Below are 17,908 nucleotides of genomic sequence, written 5' to 3'. Positions count from 1 at the left end.
TCAGTTTCTTCTCCATCCCACCACTCCCATCTGAAGCCCATTCAGATTATATATCCTTGTATGGCTTCATGCATCTGTAAAATGACCATTTATCAAGCCTAGTCACCATTTTCAAGGGAATACCATAAGCTTGTGGTAAGATTCTCAAAATTTAGAATGCCAGCAAAAAAGTGAAACTTATGCTTTCATATTTTAAACACCAGCAGAGTCCTACAGCTAAAAACAACAAGTCTAGGCGAGGCTTGAACATTTCTCACAGAACCCTAGTATCCCATATTAGGAATTTCTTCATCTCAGAGTCCCCAGTCTGGAACAGATTGGCGCGCACACCCATTTAACCATAATAGGTAGCAGCAACAGCACAAGAAGTTTTGTCACCTTCCTTAAACTCAAGCATCTGGTATTTCCTTGCAATAGGAAAAGCTTCTACAGTCCTCATCTTAGGCCCACATTTCCTGTTTCAATGTGTATTTACATTTTAGGGTGCTATTACGTTAGTATAAATTACTACCATTTCTCAGCAACAGTGATGCTGATGTTGGGGCAATGTGTTTATAACACTGCTAGTTACCAAAGACATATTGCCTACCATTTCTGATTAGTACTTAGTGTTGGTAGCAACAGTGCATTTGTATCATTGCCAGAAAACAGGTACTGGTTTTCCTAAACTAGACAAACCCAGGAGTCTAATGCCACTATGGTCCCCCATTAATCACTGGCATTCTTAAAACCAACTGGGGGATGCTATAATGATAGATACAAAAGAACTGACAACTCTTTGGAGCAAGCTTTATTTATCTAACAATCCAAGGGAACTGAACTAAAAATTCCAACCAGCACTAGTGATCCCCAGGTCCCTTTGAATCATTTATCCTCCCAAGAACGATCTACCTACCTGCAGGCAAAACTGTGTCCAGTAGCAATGGAAGGTAGAATTAGAAGAACTCCATAGCTGCCATTACAAATCTTGTCCACTGAATCATCCTATCCCACCTACACCAAGGATGAAATCATATCCAAATAGCACCCAAAACCTTAGATTTTAAAATGGGGGACAACAGAAGGCGAGAGACCGGTTAGAACTTCATACGCAAATCAATCTTCAATGGTCTTTTCCTTGGCAGCACACTAACTTTAAGGGCTATTTTTTGGGCAACAGGAAGGTTGAAGTTTGTCCACATTGGGAAAAGCCATTTGCAGTTCTCAAAGTCAAAAAACTCTTGAGATTTCTCCGATTGGATGTTTCTCTCTCTCTCCCCCCCCCTCTCTAGAATCTTATAAGGGGTTCTTGGAATGACAAAGTCATTTGGTGCCAAAGACACCACTTTGTGAGGTGATGATGAGAGGTCCTTTGGTGGCAAGGTAGGTCACTGGTGTTGCTTAGCCCCTACATCTGGCTCTTCCTATCTGCAAAGGTGGTCTGGCCAGAGAAGATGGGTAAAGTGACCTCTTTTGAGCATGGAGATTGACTCTTAACTGATTGAGATGTCAGACCCCCATAAGCTCAGTAGGGCCACAGCAGCATAAGATAGGGATATAGTTCAATAGCTTGATTTTGGCCAGTCCAATGGCATTCCTGTCAGGGGGGATTTTCAGTCCTATATGACAGGCTTCTGTGGCACCATAGAGAATAGAGTTCCCTGCTTCAGGATTGGGAGAACACATGCGATAGAGAGACTGACTTCCTCTCTGGATAGTGCACTTGGTACAGATAAATACCTCTATGCCAGTCACTGTCCCGGTTCACTTAGAGGTACACTGTCTGCTATAGATCTCAATGCAGAGAGGTGCAATCCCAGCTCTGGGTCTGGTGCCAGACCAGTATTCCTCTGTGCTGTAGGCTGCCTTTCTTCATCAGCCTTTGGCACTATGCAGGGCTTGGTGGATTTTTATCCAGAGGGTTTTCAAGATCAAAACTGTGTGTTATGATAATGAGTTCCATTCGGAGTCTCAGCCTCTGTTTGGAGTGGCCCCTCTTAGTCCCAGATTTTGGTAGCAGAGGTGTTTGTCCTCTTTGGTACCAATGTCCGTGAAGCCACGTGATCTGCTTCGTCACCAGGGCATATGTGCAGGTGCCAGGTCTTTCTTTGGCAGTCTTTGGGGGGGTCACTTGTCTGCTAGATTGAGCACTGGATAAAGTTGGGTTTTCTGCTGTTGGGTGACAGGTGTTAGTCTCCTCAAGAACTAACGAGACTTTAATAGATTGCCCCTAGAGGAGGAAGCTTTAGTTGCACAGTTTGTGCATACCCAAAGAGAAATACAGGCATAACAAACACCAATTCGTTATATGGGACTCTTCTAAACGAGGTGAGAAATTAATCTATCTTTTGAGGGATTTGTCCATCACCGGACTGGAAGGGCCTGAAACCCACAGGTTTCAAATCCATTGTGTTAAGGAGTCCCGGGGGAGAGGGGTGTCTGGAAGCCAATATTCAGTTCAGATAGGCATTACATCAGCAGAGCAGAGAAGTTTTGAAAAATTTGAGGCATTGAGAGATTTAGTTGGAGCTAAGAACTACCAGGTCATACTCTTGCCAGTTTGTGTTGCTGCCACAGGCAATAGAGGGAACTTCAGAAACAAAGGTAAGTTCTTCCAATGGTTAATGAACTTTACTGTAAAAATCTGCACTTTATTTCCAGATTGATGTTGTCTAGCTTCAGCTTTCAACTACCGGATCTTGTTATGATTAAAGAACTATCAGAGATCCCCTCTCCACATAGGTACTTTTAGATGGTCATCAAGTCACCTCTTAACCTTCTCTTGGATAAGTTAGAGATGGAGCTTTTAAAGTCTCATTATAAAAGATGTTTTCCAGACCTCAAGTCATTCTTGTAGCTCTGTCCTAAACACGCTTTCTAATTGACATTTTTGGTATGTGGACCAGAACTAGACTGTATTCCAGTAATTAAATTAGCAGTGCCCTATACAGAGATCATACCACCTCACTACTTCTACTTTGTATTCCCCTGCTTAAACAGAGGATCATATTGACCTTAACTACAGCATTACACTGGGAGCACATGTTCAAACGGTTATATGCTATGACCCTTAAGTCCTGTTTAGTATGACTGCAATTCCAAGATACAGTCCATCTTGCAAGTCTCACCTACATTCATTGTTCCTAGATGCACGACCCTGTATTCGACTGTATTAAGACACACCTTGTTCAAAATGAGCCCTTTTGAACAAGCAATTCAAGTCAGCCTGTAGAACCAATCTGTCTCCTTATTAATACTGCAACCACTTGTGTTAATCTGCAAGTTTAGTAGTAATGATTTTATATTTTCTTCCAGATTGTTGATAAAGATACTGAATAGTAATAAACCAAGAACCTGTGGGACTGCACCAACAATATCCTCACTGAATGATGATTCCAATTACAGTTACTTTTCAAAATGTACTAGTTAGCCAGTTTTTAATCCATTAAAGTAAGCAATATTGATTTTTGTGTAGAGCCTACACTGGAGAAGCTCTCACTGAACTTCAGTGGCAGTCGCTGGGTTGTCTACTCCTGCTAGGAAGCAAGATCTGGAAGCTTTCAGTCACCAAAAGCATGGTAAAGGGTTTATTCTTGCTTTGAGGGACAGTGTCCTAAAGCTATCCTCCTCACAGAGGGAGTTTTTCTGTTTTGTAAATGATAGCCATCTTGAACCTACTAGCCCCTAATCCACTTTTCAATGAGAGGTGAAGGGTAGCCCAGCATTTGAAATGTACCATATACTACCGTAGAAACCCAATCCTTCTCCAGCTTCTCATATATTACTTTATAGGCTGGAAAATATTAGACTTTTTGCTTCTGGGGTTGGATAGGCAGGAATCCAGTCTGTTAAGCTTTAGGTGCCCTAGGGTAACCTACAAGCACATGTGTCCTGGAAACAAACATTTGTGGTAGTGTCCAAACTATCCTTCACAGACATGTTACCTATAATGGAATTAATTGGTAATCAAATTGAAGATAGGAAGTCCAATATAAACAAGCCCTTAGGAGAAATGTTTTGAAGTTAAGTAAATAAGCTGGCTGGTAGGTTAGCAGACATGGAGCTGTGACTGACAGGGAAGATTGTAAATTAGCTAGGAGGCCTTCAAACCTTAACTCACTCAGGGGAGGCCAGAAAGGGAGAGAGATGAGAAAGTAAAGAACCAGCCAGTTTCTCCAAAACTCATTTGCGTTTGGGGGTTCTCACTTTTTCATTTTTAAATGTCCAAATAATATCCTTTGCACTATATGTCACCAAAAATATAGGATACATTGAAGTAAAGAAAAGAGTCTTAGTTTGAGTGAATTCTGAAGTTGAACCTGCAAGTAGGCAGCCGATCCTTTATTATAGTTATTCAGCTAGCCTCTACACTTTGAATGGTTACAGTATGGTTTAACCTTATCAGATTATTGATCTATAAATTAGAGAGATTCACTTGTTTGATTTATGAGGGGTTTTTTTTTTGTTTGAAGATATTATGCTATTGAGTGATAAATGCTATTAACACTTTCAGTAAATGGATAGTGGGACAAAATTCAAGTGCACCCATGTTATGAATGAGTCAACATCTCAGATTAGATTAGATTTTATATTATGTGTTGCTAATTGTTACAAACAGCTGCTAAGAGAACACTAAGAGTAATCTATCCAGGCAATAGTAGCCAAGTTCCTTGTACTATCACTAATAATAAAAACAGCCAGCTTATGAATTCAATTTTGTTTACTTACGTGCAAAGAATTGATTGGTCCTCACGGTCTGCAAAACAAAGAAAAAAATATAGATTGTGATTTTGCTCTGATATTTTGCTATAATTGCAAGCTACAAAGTTATATTAAAAGGACATCCAGAACCTGAACTTTCCGTAATTCAGCAATTAAAAAAATCAATCACGTTTGATGGAATGGTCTTTAAGTAGCGTCCTGAAGTTATTTAATTTGAGGGGTGGGGAGGAGGGGGTGTTTTCAGCTCCTTGTTATGTTCATAAAGGTCTTTTTTTTAGCGAGAAGGAGACTAACTCAGTCAGGAAACAATTAAACGGTCTATAAAGAAAAGTGCGGGCCAGTGCAGACTAAACTAAACTAGAACATTACTAAAACGAAATTTTTATGTAAAAGAATTTTTTTTAAGCCATATAGTAGTCTATTTCAGACAGAACTTGAGACTAGTTGAAATTTTTAGTGTTTTATGTTCCCCTGCAGTCTCACAGATTCATTGGCTACAAACAAGATTTAAGTACTTGGAAACGGCAAGAATGTCTGCAGCCAATCTGGTAACCCCATCTACAGCTTTTTCTTGTGAAATGTAAGCTCATAAGTGCTGTCTAATTCAGTTTATTCAGAAGAAGAGTTGCCAACGGATGCTAGCAAGACATAGAACAGAACTCAATTGTGCAACATGATACTGCTCAGCACACAACATACACTACTATGCATTGAAAAGAATGCCGGAAGGACCATGCACTATAAACTGTGAATGGTTCTCTTGTAAGTTACAAGATCTTTACACACTTCATTCAATTATGGTCCTTATTTTCAGGAGAGCTGTTAAAGTATACTTCACATATAAGTAAAGTTTTTTTTTCCTCGTCTTTCAGTTAAAGAACTCCCTCCCCCCCACCACCACCTTTTCAGTAAGCTCAGCATTTCCTTATGCCTATGAAACCACCCCACACAGCTCTCTCTCAAACTATTCTATAGCTTATCTACATCATGATCACTGAATACTGGTAGTCATCTACTGCAAACTCGTGAGGGAATTTCGGTAGGTTATTTTTTATGGATAATTGTTAAGGTAAGATTTTATCATGGACAGTCACAGGTAAGGAGCCTGTGACCTGTGTGCGGCTTTACTAAAAATAACCAGAGAGCAGAGCGGGGGGGGGGCCCCCCCGCCATGCATGAATGACAGCTAGACCCCCCATCACCATAGGAGGGGGAGCGAGCTCACATAGCACCAGCTCTGGAGCCGGCCACAGGTGCACAGCTCCAGCTGCAGCCACAGGGTGTGTGCACAGCTGCAACCCTGGCCAGAGCCCCTAGGCAGGGATGCATGGCTCTGTCTGCAGCCCCAGGGGGCAGTGCACAGCTCCAGGCCCAGGAGAAGCCACATGGGGGAGGGTGAGTGGGTGGCACACAGTCCTGGCTCCCAGACCCAGCTGCAGGGCAGTGGTGCAAAGTCCCAGCTGAAGCCAAAGAAGTCACAGAGGTTCAGTAGAGTCATAGAATCCGTGACTGCTTGTGACCTGTCTCAATGACTAAATCATATCCTTAGTAATAATCGTGAATTCCGCTGCAAACAAGTCAACCTTATTTTGTTTGAACGTAAGGATCAAGACTAAGGGATATAGCCCTGATCCTTCCAGAATAAGGAAAATACCACATTTCAAGGGTCCTCATTAAAAGCCCGCCCCCCCTTTTTAAAAAAAAAAAAAAAAAAAAAAAAAAAAAAAAAAAAAAAAAAAGAAGGACAGAAGTCAAATGACATTCTTTAAACCTTTGAGATCTTTATGAATTACTGGCCATGCATGACACTAACTAGGACGATGCAGAAAAAGGCATCAAACTGCAACTGATAGCTGCTATTCTCTCTAGGAGCAGTTCTAGACTTGAAGCACTAGTGGATAGCAGGAGGAGGACAGGCAGGAGGACAATTATGTTGCTGTGAAGCATCTGATTCCTCCCTTCCTGCCATCCCTCCTCCTCACTTTCCCCTGGAATCCAATGATTTCATTTAGTGGATTTTGAAGTCGACATCCCCTTTATAAAAAAAAAACAAAAAACCAACCCCCAAAAAAACACACCACACAACGATGTATCACATTATAAACTTAACTATATCTTCTTATCTGCTGAAAGAAGCAAAGTAAAAATGTTAGGTTTGGATAGTTTTTGCCCAAGGATTTTTAGGAGCTGGACTCCAAGATTTTACTGAGAAGGGAAGAATATAAAAAATAAAAACCCTAGTCATCCTACCCAAGTCATAGAACTAATTTTATAAAGCTCTCATGTACCAGCTTAGTACCGTTATAAGTACTGAAGCAGAATAGCCAGCTGTCTCCTCTAAAGAAGAGACAGACTTGGGCATGAGGGATCAGTTGACCGTTTCCCTCCATTATTCAACTAGGAGATACCACAAAACAAGAATTCAAAAAGAGTCCTTGGAACTTTTTTCATGACAGCCTTCCCACCTGACCCCCAGCCCTCCCAAACCAAGGGGGGGGGGGGGGAAAAAAGGATGACTTTCATCTGAATATTTGAGTTATAGATTTATTGCCTTCCTGCTATAAAACGTACGCTACTCAGATTTAGGAAGCCCAGATGTATATGGCAAGTCATGAGGGATAAGAGACCCATTTCAAAACTGTAAATTAAGCCTATGTATTACAGAATCTTCTATCTGCAAAAAATGACTGCTAAAGGTAATCTCCAAAAAGCTATTGTTCATCTTTCATATCTATTTTCCATGAGACAAAAGATGGAGACACCCCCTAAACTGCTTTTGGAAAGCATCAGACTAGGTACTGGACTAGTCAGCAGTTTTAGCAGACCTACTTGTGCATCTCAATCAAGGTTTACTGGATTGGGAGGCTACTACCACAGGCCGTCAGGCTCTGCAAATTGCTGTCCCCTACCTAAAGGGGCTCAAACCAAAACCAAGAAGTTAACCAGGGACAACTGCCCTTGATTTAAAGCTAAGTGACTCCTTAAGGTTGAAAAGTAAAAACAAGCACCAGTCTAATCTGATTGAACTTGAACGGCTTGTCTGCTATATACAGAGAGTGGTTTGTACATTAAAGTATTATCTGCAATTGTAGAGGCATGTGGCTTTCTCTTGGCACTGAATGAAAAGTTACCGCATGTGGGTATAAATGTATTTCTGTATACAGGGGAAAATATTCAAACCCCCAAAGTCAGGATGTGGATTTTCCAGTGTGTTGGGTGGGTTAGAAACACAGTAAATCATTAGGCTTTCTCCGGCAACTCACGGAAGCTACTAGATCGCATGCCCTGATTCTCATGGGTGACTTTAACTTTCCTGATATCTGCGGGGAGAGCAATACAGCGGGCATAGACAATCCAGGAAGTTTTTGGAAGCTAGGGGACAATTTCCTGGTGCAAGTGCTAGGGGAGCCAACTAGGGGGAGCGCTTTTTCTTGACCTGCGCTCACAAAACCGGGTAGAATTAGTGGAGGAAGCAAAGTGGATGGGAATCTGGGAGGCAGTGACCATGAGTTGGTTGAGTTCAGGATCCTGACGCAGGGAAGAAAGTAAGCACGCAGGATACGACCCTGGACTTCAGGAAAGCAGACTTTGACTCCCTCAGGGAACAGATGGCCAGGAGCCCCTGGGGGACTAACATGAAAGGGAAGGGAGTCCAGGAGAGCTGGCTGTATTTCAAGGAATCCCTGTTGAGGTTACAGGGACAAACCATCCCGATGAGTCGAAAGAATAGTAAATATGGCAGGGCGACCAGCTTGGCTTAATGGTGAAATCCTAGCGGATCTTAAACATAAAAAAGAAGCTTACAAGAAGTGGAAGGTTGGACATATGACCAGGGAAGAGTATAAAAATATTGCTCGGGCATGTAGGAAAGATATCAGGAGGGCCAAATCGCACCTGGAGCTGCAGCTAGCAAGAGATGTCAAGAGTAACAAGAAGGGTTTCTTCAGGTATGTTGGCAACAAGAAGAAAGCCAGAGGAAAGTGTGGGCCCCTTACTGAATGAGGGAGGCAAGCTAGTGAAAGAGGATGTGGAAAAAGCTAATGTAATCAATGCTTTTTTTGGCTCTGTTTTCACTAACAAAGTCAGCTCCCAGACTTCTGTGCTGGGCATCACAAAATGGGGAAGAGATGGCCAGCCCTCTGTAGAGATAGAGGTGGTTAGGGACTATTTAGAAAAGCTGGACGTGCACAAGTCCATGGGGCCGGACGAATTGCATCCGAGAGTGCTGAGGGAATTGGCGGCTGTGATTGCAGAGCCCTTGGCCATTATCTTTGAAAACTCGTGGCGAACGGGGGAAGTCCCGGATGACTGGAAAAAGGCTAATGTAGTGCCCATCTTTAAAAAAGGGGAAGAAGGAGGATCCTGGGAACTACAGGCCGGTCAGCCTCACCTCAGTCCTGGAAAAATCATGGAGCAGGTCTCAAAGAATCAATCCTGAAGCACTTAGAGGAGAGGAAAGTGATCAGGAACAGTCAGCATGGATTCACCAAGGGAAGGTCATGCCTGACTAAGCTAATCGCCTATTTATGATGAGATTACTGGTTCTGTGGAGAAGGGAAAGCAGTGGATGTATTGTTTCTTGACTTTAGCAAAGCTTTTGACACGGTCTCCCACAGCATTCTTGTCAGCAAGTTAAGGAAGTATGGGCTGGATGAATGCACTATAAGGTGGGTAGAAAGCTGGCTAGATTGTCGGGCTCAACGGGTAGTGATCAATGGCCTCCATGTCTAGTTGGCAGCCGGTGTCAAGTGGAGTGCCCCAGGGGTCGGTCCTGGGGCCCGTTTTGTTCAATATCTTCATAAATGATCTGGAGGATGGTGTGGATGCACTCTCAGCAAGTTTGCGGATGATACTAAACTGGGAGGAGTGGTAGATACGCTGGAGGGGAGGGATAGGATACAGAAGGACCTAGACAAATTGGAGGATTGGGCCAAAAGAAATCTAATGAGGTTCAATAAGGATAAGTGCAGGGTCCTGCACTTAGGATGGAAGAATCCAATGCACCGCTACAGACTAGGGACCGAATGGCTCGGCAGCAGTTCTGCGGAAAAGGACCTAGGGGTGACAGTGGCAGAGAAGCTGGATATGAGTCAGCAGTGTGCCCTTGTTGCCAAGAAGGCCAATGGCATTTTGGGATGTAAGTAGGGGCATAGCGAGCAGATCGAGGGACGTGATCGTTCCCCTCTATTCGACACTGGTGAGGCCTCATCTGGAGTACTGTGTCCAGTTTTGGGCCCCACACTACAGGAAGGATGTGGATAAATTGGAAAGAGTACAACGAGGGCAACGAAAATGATTAGGGGTCTAGAGCACATGACTTATGAGGAGAGGCTGAGGGAGCTGGGATTGTTTAGTCTGCAGAAGAGAAGAATGAGGGGGGATTTGATAGCTGCTTTCAACTACCGAAAGGGGGTTTCAAAGAGGATGGCTCTAGCTGTTCTCAATGGTAGCAGATGACAGAACGAGGAGTAATGGTCTCAAGTTGCAATGGGGGGGAGGTTTAGATTGGATATTAGGAAAAACTTTTCACTAAGAGGGTGGTGAAAACACTGGAATGCGTTACTAGGGAGGTGGTAGAATCTCCTTCCTTAGAGGTTTTAAGGTCAGGCTTGACAAAGCCCTGGCTGGGATGATTTAACTGGGACTTGGTCCTGCTTTGAGCAGGGGGTTGGACTAGATGACCTTCTGGGGTCCCTTCCAACCCTGATATTCTATGATTCTATGTCCACACAGAATAAAATTGATAGTTTTCACTGGGGATAAGTGTGAAAGAACTTTGAAGGCTTTAAAGCTATGAAATCTGATGGTGGGGGGGGGGGGACAAAACTAGAACAAAATTGAAGATGTGAAAGCACTACTTTGAAATATCTGCCTGACTTCTTCAGACTTCCTAAAAAATTGGCATATGTCATGCATGCAACATTTCATGTGACAGGAAGATTTTTATTTTTTGTACAAGGGTGGTGAAAAAAGTGGGCTTAAAACTGTTAAGTGGTATCACAATATATAGCAGCTACTGGTTTCCTAAACCCGTCTCTCTTCTGGTTTCCCATTCTATACATCAGGACCCACTCCTTTGCTTCACTGCTTGCAAAGTAGAAGCCTGTACATAATACAAAGGCTTCTTAAAGCAACACCTCCCACACCAAGTACAAGGATGGTTGTAAAGACACAGCTTCAATTTTAAAATCCTCACAATGCCTCTGATTAAATCATGTGTATTTCAAAGAGCTCTTGAGGTGCTAAATACAGTATTTAGTGTCTCCTTGTATTGGTTCTTTGCTACCCCCATTGAATAATTCCAGTAGAAGGGGATTGAGCAGTGCCAACTTGTTTGCAAGAATAATTCTTATGTAATGTTTGTGGCAGGTTGGGATGGGAGACATATCCTTTCTCCAATTCTAGCCATATTCAGTGTACCAGCAGCAAACATTAAAGTTAAGGCAGAATATTAGGTATTAAAGCAACATCAGATGCACAAAAACAGATTCATAGGATAGCCTTCTTCCAACCATTCCTCATGGATCCAAACAGGACCCGTGTGTATTACCCACCAGGAACATGACTTTACCAGTGACCATGTGAGGCATATTTTGAAATTACAGGCCCAATCCTGCAGACACTTGCAAGTTTGGCAATTTGGGACTACTTGTATTTAGGAGTTGGCCAGACGTGCTCTTGCAAGACTGGGACCCAATTGCCTTTGGTCAAATAAACAAAAACAAAAACAAAAAAACAAAACAAACAGAGGGAATCACTAACCATACTGGAAGTGCTCCTGCACCCATTGTGACTAGCCTTAATATTTTCAGTATTCTGGCTACATGGGTGAGCCATGGAGAAACAGATATGCTGAAACAGTTACAGATCAGAAAAGGTCTCTGCACAGATTTGTATGTTAATTAGCAGAAGCATAAGAATGGTCATACTGAATGATATCACTGGTCCATCTAGCACAATATCCTGTCTTCTGACAGTGGACAGTGCCAGATTGCTTCAGAGGGAACAAACAGAACAGGGCAATTTTAAGTGATCCAGATCCCCTGTGGTCCAGTCCCAGTTTCTGGCAATCAGAAGTTTAGGGACACTCAGCGCATGGGGTTGGATCCTTGACCATCTTGGCCGACAGCCATATCCTCCATGAATTCTTTTTTAATCCAGTTCAAACACAGTTATGGCCTTTACAACATCCCCTGGCAACTAGTTCCACAGGTTGACTGTATATTGTGTGAAGTACTTCCTTTTGTTTTAAACCTTTGACTATTCATTTCATTGGTGACCCCTGCTTCATTTATTATGTGAAGGGGTAAACACTTCGCTATTCGCTTTCTTTATACCACTCATGTTTTATAGACCTCTATCCTCCCCCCCCAACCCCATCGTCCCTTTTCTAAAGTGACCAGTCCCAGTCTTTTAATCTTTCCCATCATGGAAGCTGTACTATACCCCCAATTATTTTTGTTGTCCTTCTCTGAACCTTCCCTAATTCCAGTATCTCTTTTGGTGCCTAACACTTATCTTTTTGATTGCTGCTCCATATGGAGTGGATGTTTTCAAAGAACGATCCACAATGACTTCAAGATCTCCTTCTTGAGTGGGAACAGCTAATTTAGACCCCATCATTTTTTTAAAACGTGCATTACTTGCACTTAACACTGAATTTCATCTGCCATTTGGTGCCTAGTCACCCAGTTTAGTGAAATCCCTTTAACTCTCTGCAGTCAACTTTGGACTTAACTATCTTGAGTATTTTTTTTTTATTGTCTGCAAATTTTGCCCTCTCACTATTTACCCCTTTTTCCAAATCATTTATGAATATGTTGAATAGCAAAGGTCCAAGTAGAGATCCTTGGGGGACACAGCTATTTACCAGTCTCCATTCTGAAACTGACCATTTATTCCTTCCTTTGTTTCCTGTCTTTTAACCAGTTACTGATCCATCAGAAGACCTTCCCTCTTATCCCATGACTCTGCTTTGCTTAAGAGCTTCTGGTGAGGGATCCTATCAATACTTCTGAAAGTCCAAGTACACTATATCCACTGAAATCACCCTTGTCCACATGTTTGTTGAATCCCTCAAAGAATTTCCAATAGATTGGTAAGTCATGATTTCCTGTTACAAAAGCCATGTTGACTCTTCCCCAACATATTAGATTCATCTATGTGTCTGATAATTATGTTCTTTATCATCATGTCAACCAATTTGCCTGGCACTGAAGTTAGTCTTACCAGCCTGTAGTTGCCAGGCTCACGCTGTAATGCCTTTTTAAAAAAAAAAAAAAAAAAAAAAAAAAAAAAAAAAAAAAGGCCACACATTAGATATCCTCTAGTTATCTGGTACAGAAGCAGATTTCAGTGATAGGTTACATACCCAGTTAGTTTTGCAATTTCATATTTGCATTCCTTTACAATTCTTGGGTGAATCTCATCTGGTCCTGGTGACTTCTTAGTTTAAATTTATCAATTTTTTTCTAAAACCTCTTCCGATATCTCAATCAGGGACAGTTTCCTCAGATATGCCACCTAAAAATAATGGTTCAGATGTGGGGGGGATCTACCCCATATCTTCTGCAGTGAAGACCTGTACAAAGAATTCATTTAGCTTCTTCCCTAATGGCCTCGTCTTCCTTAAATGCTCCATCAGCTCCTCATTCCTCCAGTGGCCTGGCCCTACTGACTCTTGGGAAGCTTTATGCTCCTTTCTATTTTCCTCATTAGATTTGGCTTCCAATTTCTGTAGGATGCCTTTTTGCCTCTAGCCATCTCTTTTTACTCTGCCGTTACCCATGGTAGCTCTTTTTAGTCCTCTTACTGTTTTGGATGGGGGGCATTTGGGTTGAGCCTCTAGGATGGTGTTTTTAAATGTTTTCTCATGCAGTCTGCAGACATTTCCCCCTTGTCACTGGTCCTTTGAATTAACTAGCTTCCTCATTTTGTGTAGTTCCTCTTTTTGAAGTAAATGCTACTGGGGGGGGGGATTTGGCATTTCCCCCCCATAAGGATGTTCATAAAATGTAATTAAATGTGTTGCTATTACCGAGCGGTTCAGCTATATTCACCTCCTGGATCAGACTGTGTTCCATTTAGAAACAAATCAAGAATTGCCTCTCCCCTTGTGGATTCCAGGACAAGCTGCTCCAAGAAGCAGTCATAGAGCAGAGAATGGTTGAAGGCCAGAATTTCTAATCAAGTACTTCTGTTCCTCATTAAAAATACAGTTCAGTAATCTTTAAAGTTAGCTGCCCTCTCAAAGGGTTGTGGAAAGTGTCCAGGCACCAACGACTACCATGTACCACCACAACTAGCTCAACGAGAAATTCTTGGAGCCATTTAAATGCATCCTATTTTAGATTAGTCTCAAATTAATATCACAATGATGGTATGAGGCATGTTACTATTTTTCCCAGCTGAATAAATCAATCCAGATATTCTTTAAAAAGCTTTCAACAAGGCAGTGGTTTCTATTACACAGAAAAAGACATATTGCAAGTGTATTGAGTAAGTTAGCCACAGGAAGAAGTCAAATGTTACAATTTAGCAATACTTTTTGATGTCATTTTATGGAAGGCAGAGATGCGAGGTATTAAATATATATAGGAAGTCTGAATGTCTGCACAGAGTAGAATGCTTATAGCTAAAGATCTTCCTCTTTCTGTAGTGAAAACTGATACTAGTCATACTCATGCTGCTGTCAACAACAAGAGTATTAACTTCAGGGAAAGAGACCAGACACTGAACTTGTGTTATAGCCATTTTGATGCAAAAATTGAAAAAGGTAGTTGTGCTGCCAAGAAATAGAGTTACATATCCCACAAGAAATAGAAATTCTTATACAAACTTGAGCGCCCTGTCACAGATACTCTAGAATTTCATTAGTTTGTACTGACATTAAAAGATCAAAAGTTTCTGAAATTTACAAGCTTCCCACAATGGCAAGACAAAGACTTGCATATTTCCTGTGATTTCAGTAGCTAAATCCATGTGCCAAACAAGTCTAACAAAGAAGAGACACCACTAAAATCTGAACACTATTTTATTAGTTCTTTTAGAAGAAAAAACTGAATGGATGCCAGTTCTGTTACTCATTTACCAGTGAGCGAATGGCAAGTATCTTCAGTTCTAAAATAAGTGAAGCACTTTCCAGTTTGACATTCCTTTCGCCACAGAAAGTAATTTGTTGATAACTACAGTATTCAGGTGTATAGTGGTCTTTAGTGTTTCAATAGCAAAGGCTATAAAAAGGCATTTGTTTTTTAAAAACTATACAATAGCAGTAAGATTATTAAATTTGCTGCTGCAAAATATATTTAAGGGAAAAAATTCTGCCAGCCTACCTATTACACATTACTTACCATTCTAAAGGAATCTCAACTCAAAACAAAATTGTAAAAATCAAAGTTGCGATTTACTATTTTGATTTTACAATCTAAATTAGTGTTTAGATTAGTTTTCTGTTGAATTTTCAGTAAACTTAAAGCACAATACAGAAGAATGCATTTTTGCTCTACTATTGTAGATATCTTATGCCACAAATTGGCACGTCTGCAAAACAGCTGCAAACTTCCAGCTAGAGCTCAAGTATGTGACTTGTTTACAAGTAAAGAAATTATAATACAGATGTTAAGTAGTATTTATTCACTAGAACTCTGAAATCAAGTACGTGATCCTACAGCTATGTTTTCTCCCTTAAAATGAGAGAAACTGACCATTTCAAAATTTAATTTAGGTAAGTCCTGATAGATTCCTACTGCATGCTTAAAGCATGGTAGTTGGACATCAGTACTACATTAGATTATGAAAATCTATTCTAAAGAATTGTAAAACCTTCAACTTCTGACAAAAGTAGACATTTTACAATCCTTCTTGTAGATTTTCATAATCTATGTTAATACTAAAAGGTTCAAAATGACACTCCAATGCAGTTAGTCTCTTGTAGTTGGCTAAGGTGGCTTAGGGAAGAATTCATGTAAAATTCTTCAGTTTGAAGGATGAATGAGATTTCAGACTGTAAAATATAGTTTGGGGATTCCCTTCCTCCCCCTGTAGAACATCCACAGTACAACAAATAGTTTCTAAAAATACTTAGGATTATGGTCATTTTTTGCCACTATTTTTCCGAACTTTATATTTCTTCCTTTTACAGAAGTCTTCTCTTTCAGAGAGCATCACAAGGACTGCCATCTTTCAAAATGACCACCACCTCCCATTGTTCTTAAATCAGACTGAGGCCACAGGTTGCCATCAGCTAAAATGCCCTCTTTTAAAGTGGCCATCGCTTCCCATGATCCACAACTAGGCTCCTTTCAAAGGAGATGGCAGCCCACTATGCAGTCAGGAGACACTAGCTACTCTTGCTAGGGCAGCTTTTGGCTTCAAGCCCATGCAGATGGAAGCCATTTTGAAATGGCAATTCTTTCTGTATTCCCCAAGACAGAATATTCTTCAGCTTTGTTACCTAGCTGAAGGGAATGGAGCAGCCATTATCCTAAAAATGTTTCTTCAGTTGTAGCCTATAAATACAGCTTTGTGGTATGAGAAGTTTGAAACTGTTTTGTTACTGAGATATACAGGGTTTGATGACTAGTTGTTTGTAAAGTACAGTGTGACTTCTCCTTCCTGATTCTTGGTTAGGACACCTAGGAAATAAAAAGAATCCTCAGTTTATTCTGCCCTGGCTCCTTCTTCTATACCAGAGGCCCTCTGTTGAGCAAAGGAAAAACCCAACACTTTGACTCCTTGCCGGCTGTCTCTCTACTTAACCTGTACAACCTCCTCCCCACAACCTCAGTCTTTAACAATATGGTAAAGCAAAAAGACTGACATTGCATGGAGAGGATTCAACTGCTGGCCCATCAGGAGTAACCAACTGAGCCCAACTTCTTTTCTACATAGTGAACAATGAATTTTCCTGTAACACCACTAATAAAATGTATCTAGTTGAGTCGATTTGTAGTATTCCTCTGTTTATTCCAGGACAGAGAGAGTTTTCCCTCCTCCAGGTTTGCATTCCAACAGTCCCCTATACGAGACTCAGAACAACTGTTTTTAGTATCACTGTTCAAGCTACACATTTTTTTCAAGAATTGCAATAAGATTTTTATCTGCCAGTTTCATGCTCTCAGTTAGTTCCTCTTAGTATTGGGAGAATGTTTATTTAAGAGCTTTGACCATAGTAATGCCTGATTCAGCACCATGGCAGTCATGTGAAACCAAGTACTATAGTTTCTATTGGTATGACTGGTATTTTAGAAAAAAACATCCTGTAGATGGATTCACATGCTTTTCAGGATGGCATGGTTTACCGGAGGTGGTTTTTACAGGCTTTTTTTTTTTTTTTTTTTTTTAAAACCACCATGGGAAAAAACTAGTTTAGTCGCAGTTTGAGACATTTTGCTATTTTAAAAACTGTTTCATTAATGCACATCATATTACACTTCATTTTATAGTTACATAAATTTGGAGATTTGTACAACCTTGAATTAAATATAAAACCACAGTGGGTGTAACACTAATATGTAATTATAATATTGACCACCAGAGTGTCTATACATTTTGGTTCAGTATTTTATCAGGGAAGTTCTACAGGTCATAACTCATTTCAGTTTTCAGAAATCAAAACCATATGAAAATAATGCACTGTTATAGGCTTGAAGCATTATGCAATCAGAGAGATGCAGACTACCAATCCAAGTTCGTTTGGCCACACACATTCTGCAGCAAAAGACCAACTTCGATATAGTGGTTAGACCGAGCCTATGCCTCAGTTTTGAATGGATGCATCTGAAGTTTGAAAAGATTGAAAGATTCACTGAAGTTCTGCCTCATGAACACTCTCAATCCTGACATAATGTGATTTTAATATACATTTCCAGGCAAGTTGAATGTTCCATCATGTCTTGCCAGGAATTTGGGGGTTTACAGATCCTGGGCATTCTTTTTAACCAGGCTCCAGAGTGATGGCATTACCAAAATGCTTTTCTAAATCTAGAACATGTTTCATTAAAGCACTTGGAAATAGGGTCTTGTCCAAGTAGACTAAGCCAATGTGACGCATATCCAATGTCAAGCAAGAAGGGCATACTGAGTGGGGTTCCAAGGGATCTGTGCTGGGTCCGGTTCAACATCCTCATAATAATTTGGATAACAGCATAGAAAGTATGCTCAAAGTCTGTAGCCAGTACCAAGCTGGGAGGGGTTGCAAGTGCTT

At 41.0% G+C, this 17,908-nt stretch overlaps 1 protein-coding gene across 1 annotated transcript in view; it reads right to left on the bottom strand.

The window, feature by feature from the left end:
* Window positions 1-17,908, bottom strand: part of MYH10 (myosin heavy chain 10) — a 134,612-nt gene that overhangs the window by 88,458 nt on the left and 28,246 nt on the right. Inside the window, 1 exon segment of the mRNA XM_038370808.2 lies at window positions 4,708-4,735. Coding sequence (XP_038226736.1) covers window positions 4,708-4,735 — 28 coding nt within the window.

Source organism: Dermochelys coriacea, chromosome 14 (genome assembly GCF_009764565.3).
Source record: "Dermochelys coriacea isolate rDerCor1 chromosome 14, rDerCor1.pri.v4, whole genome shotgun sequence".
NCBI classification, from domain to species: Eukaryota; Metazoa; Chordata; order Testudines; family Dermochelyidae; genus Dermochelys; species Dermochelys coriacea.
This window is presented reverse-complemented; position numbering and strand designations above follow the sequence as displayed.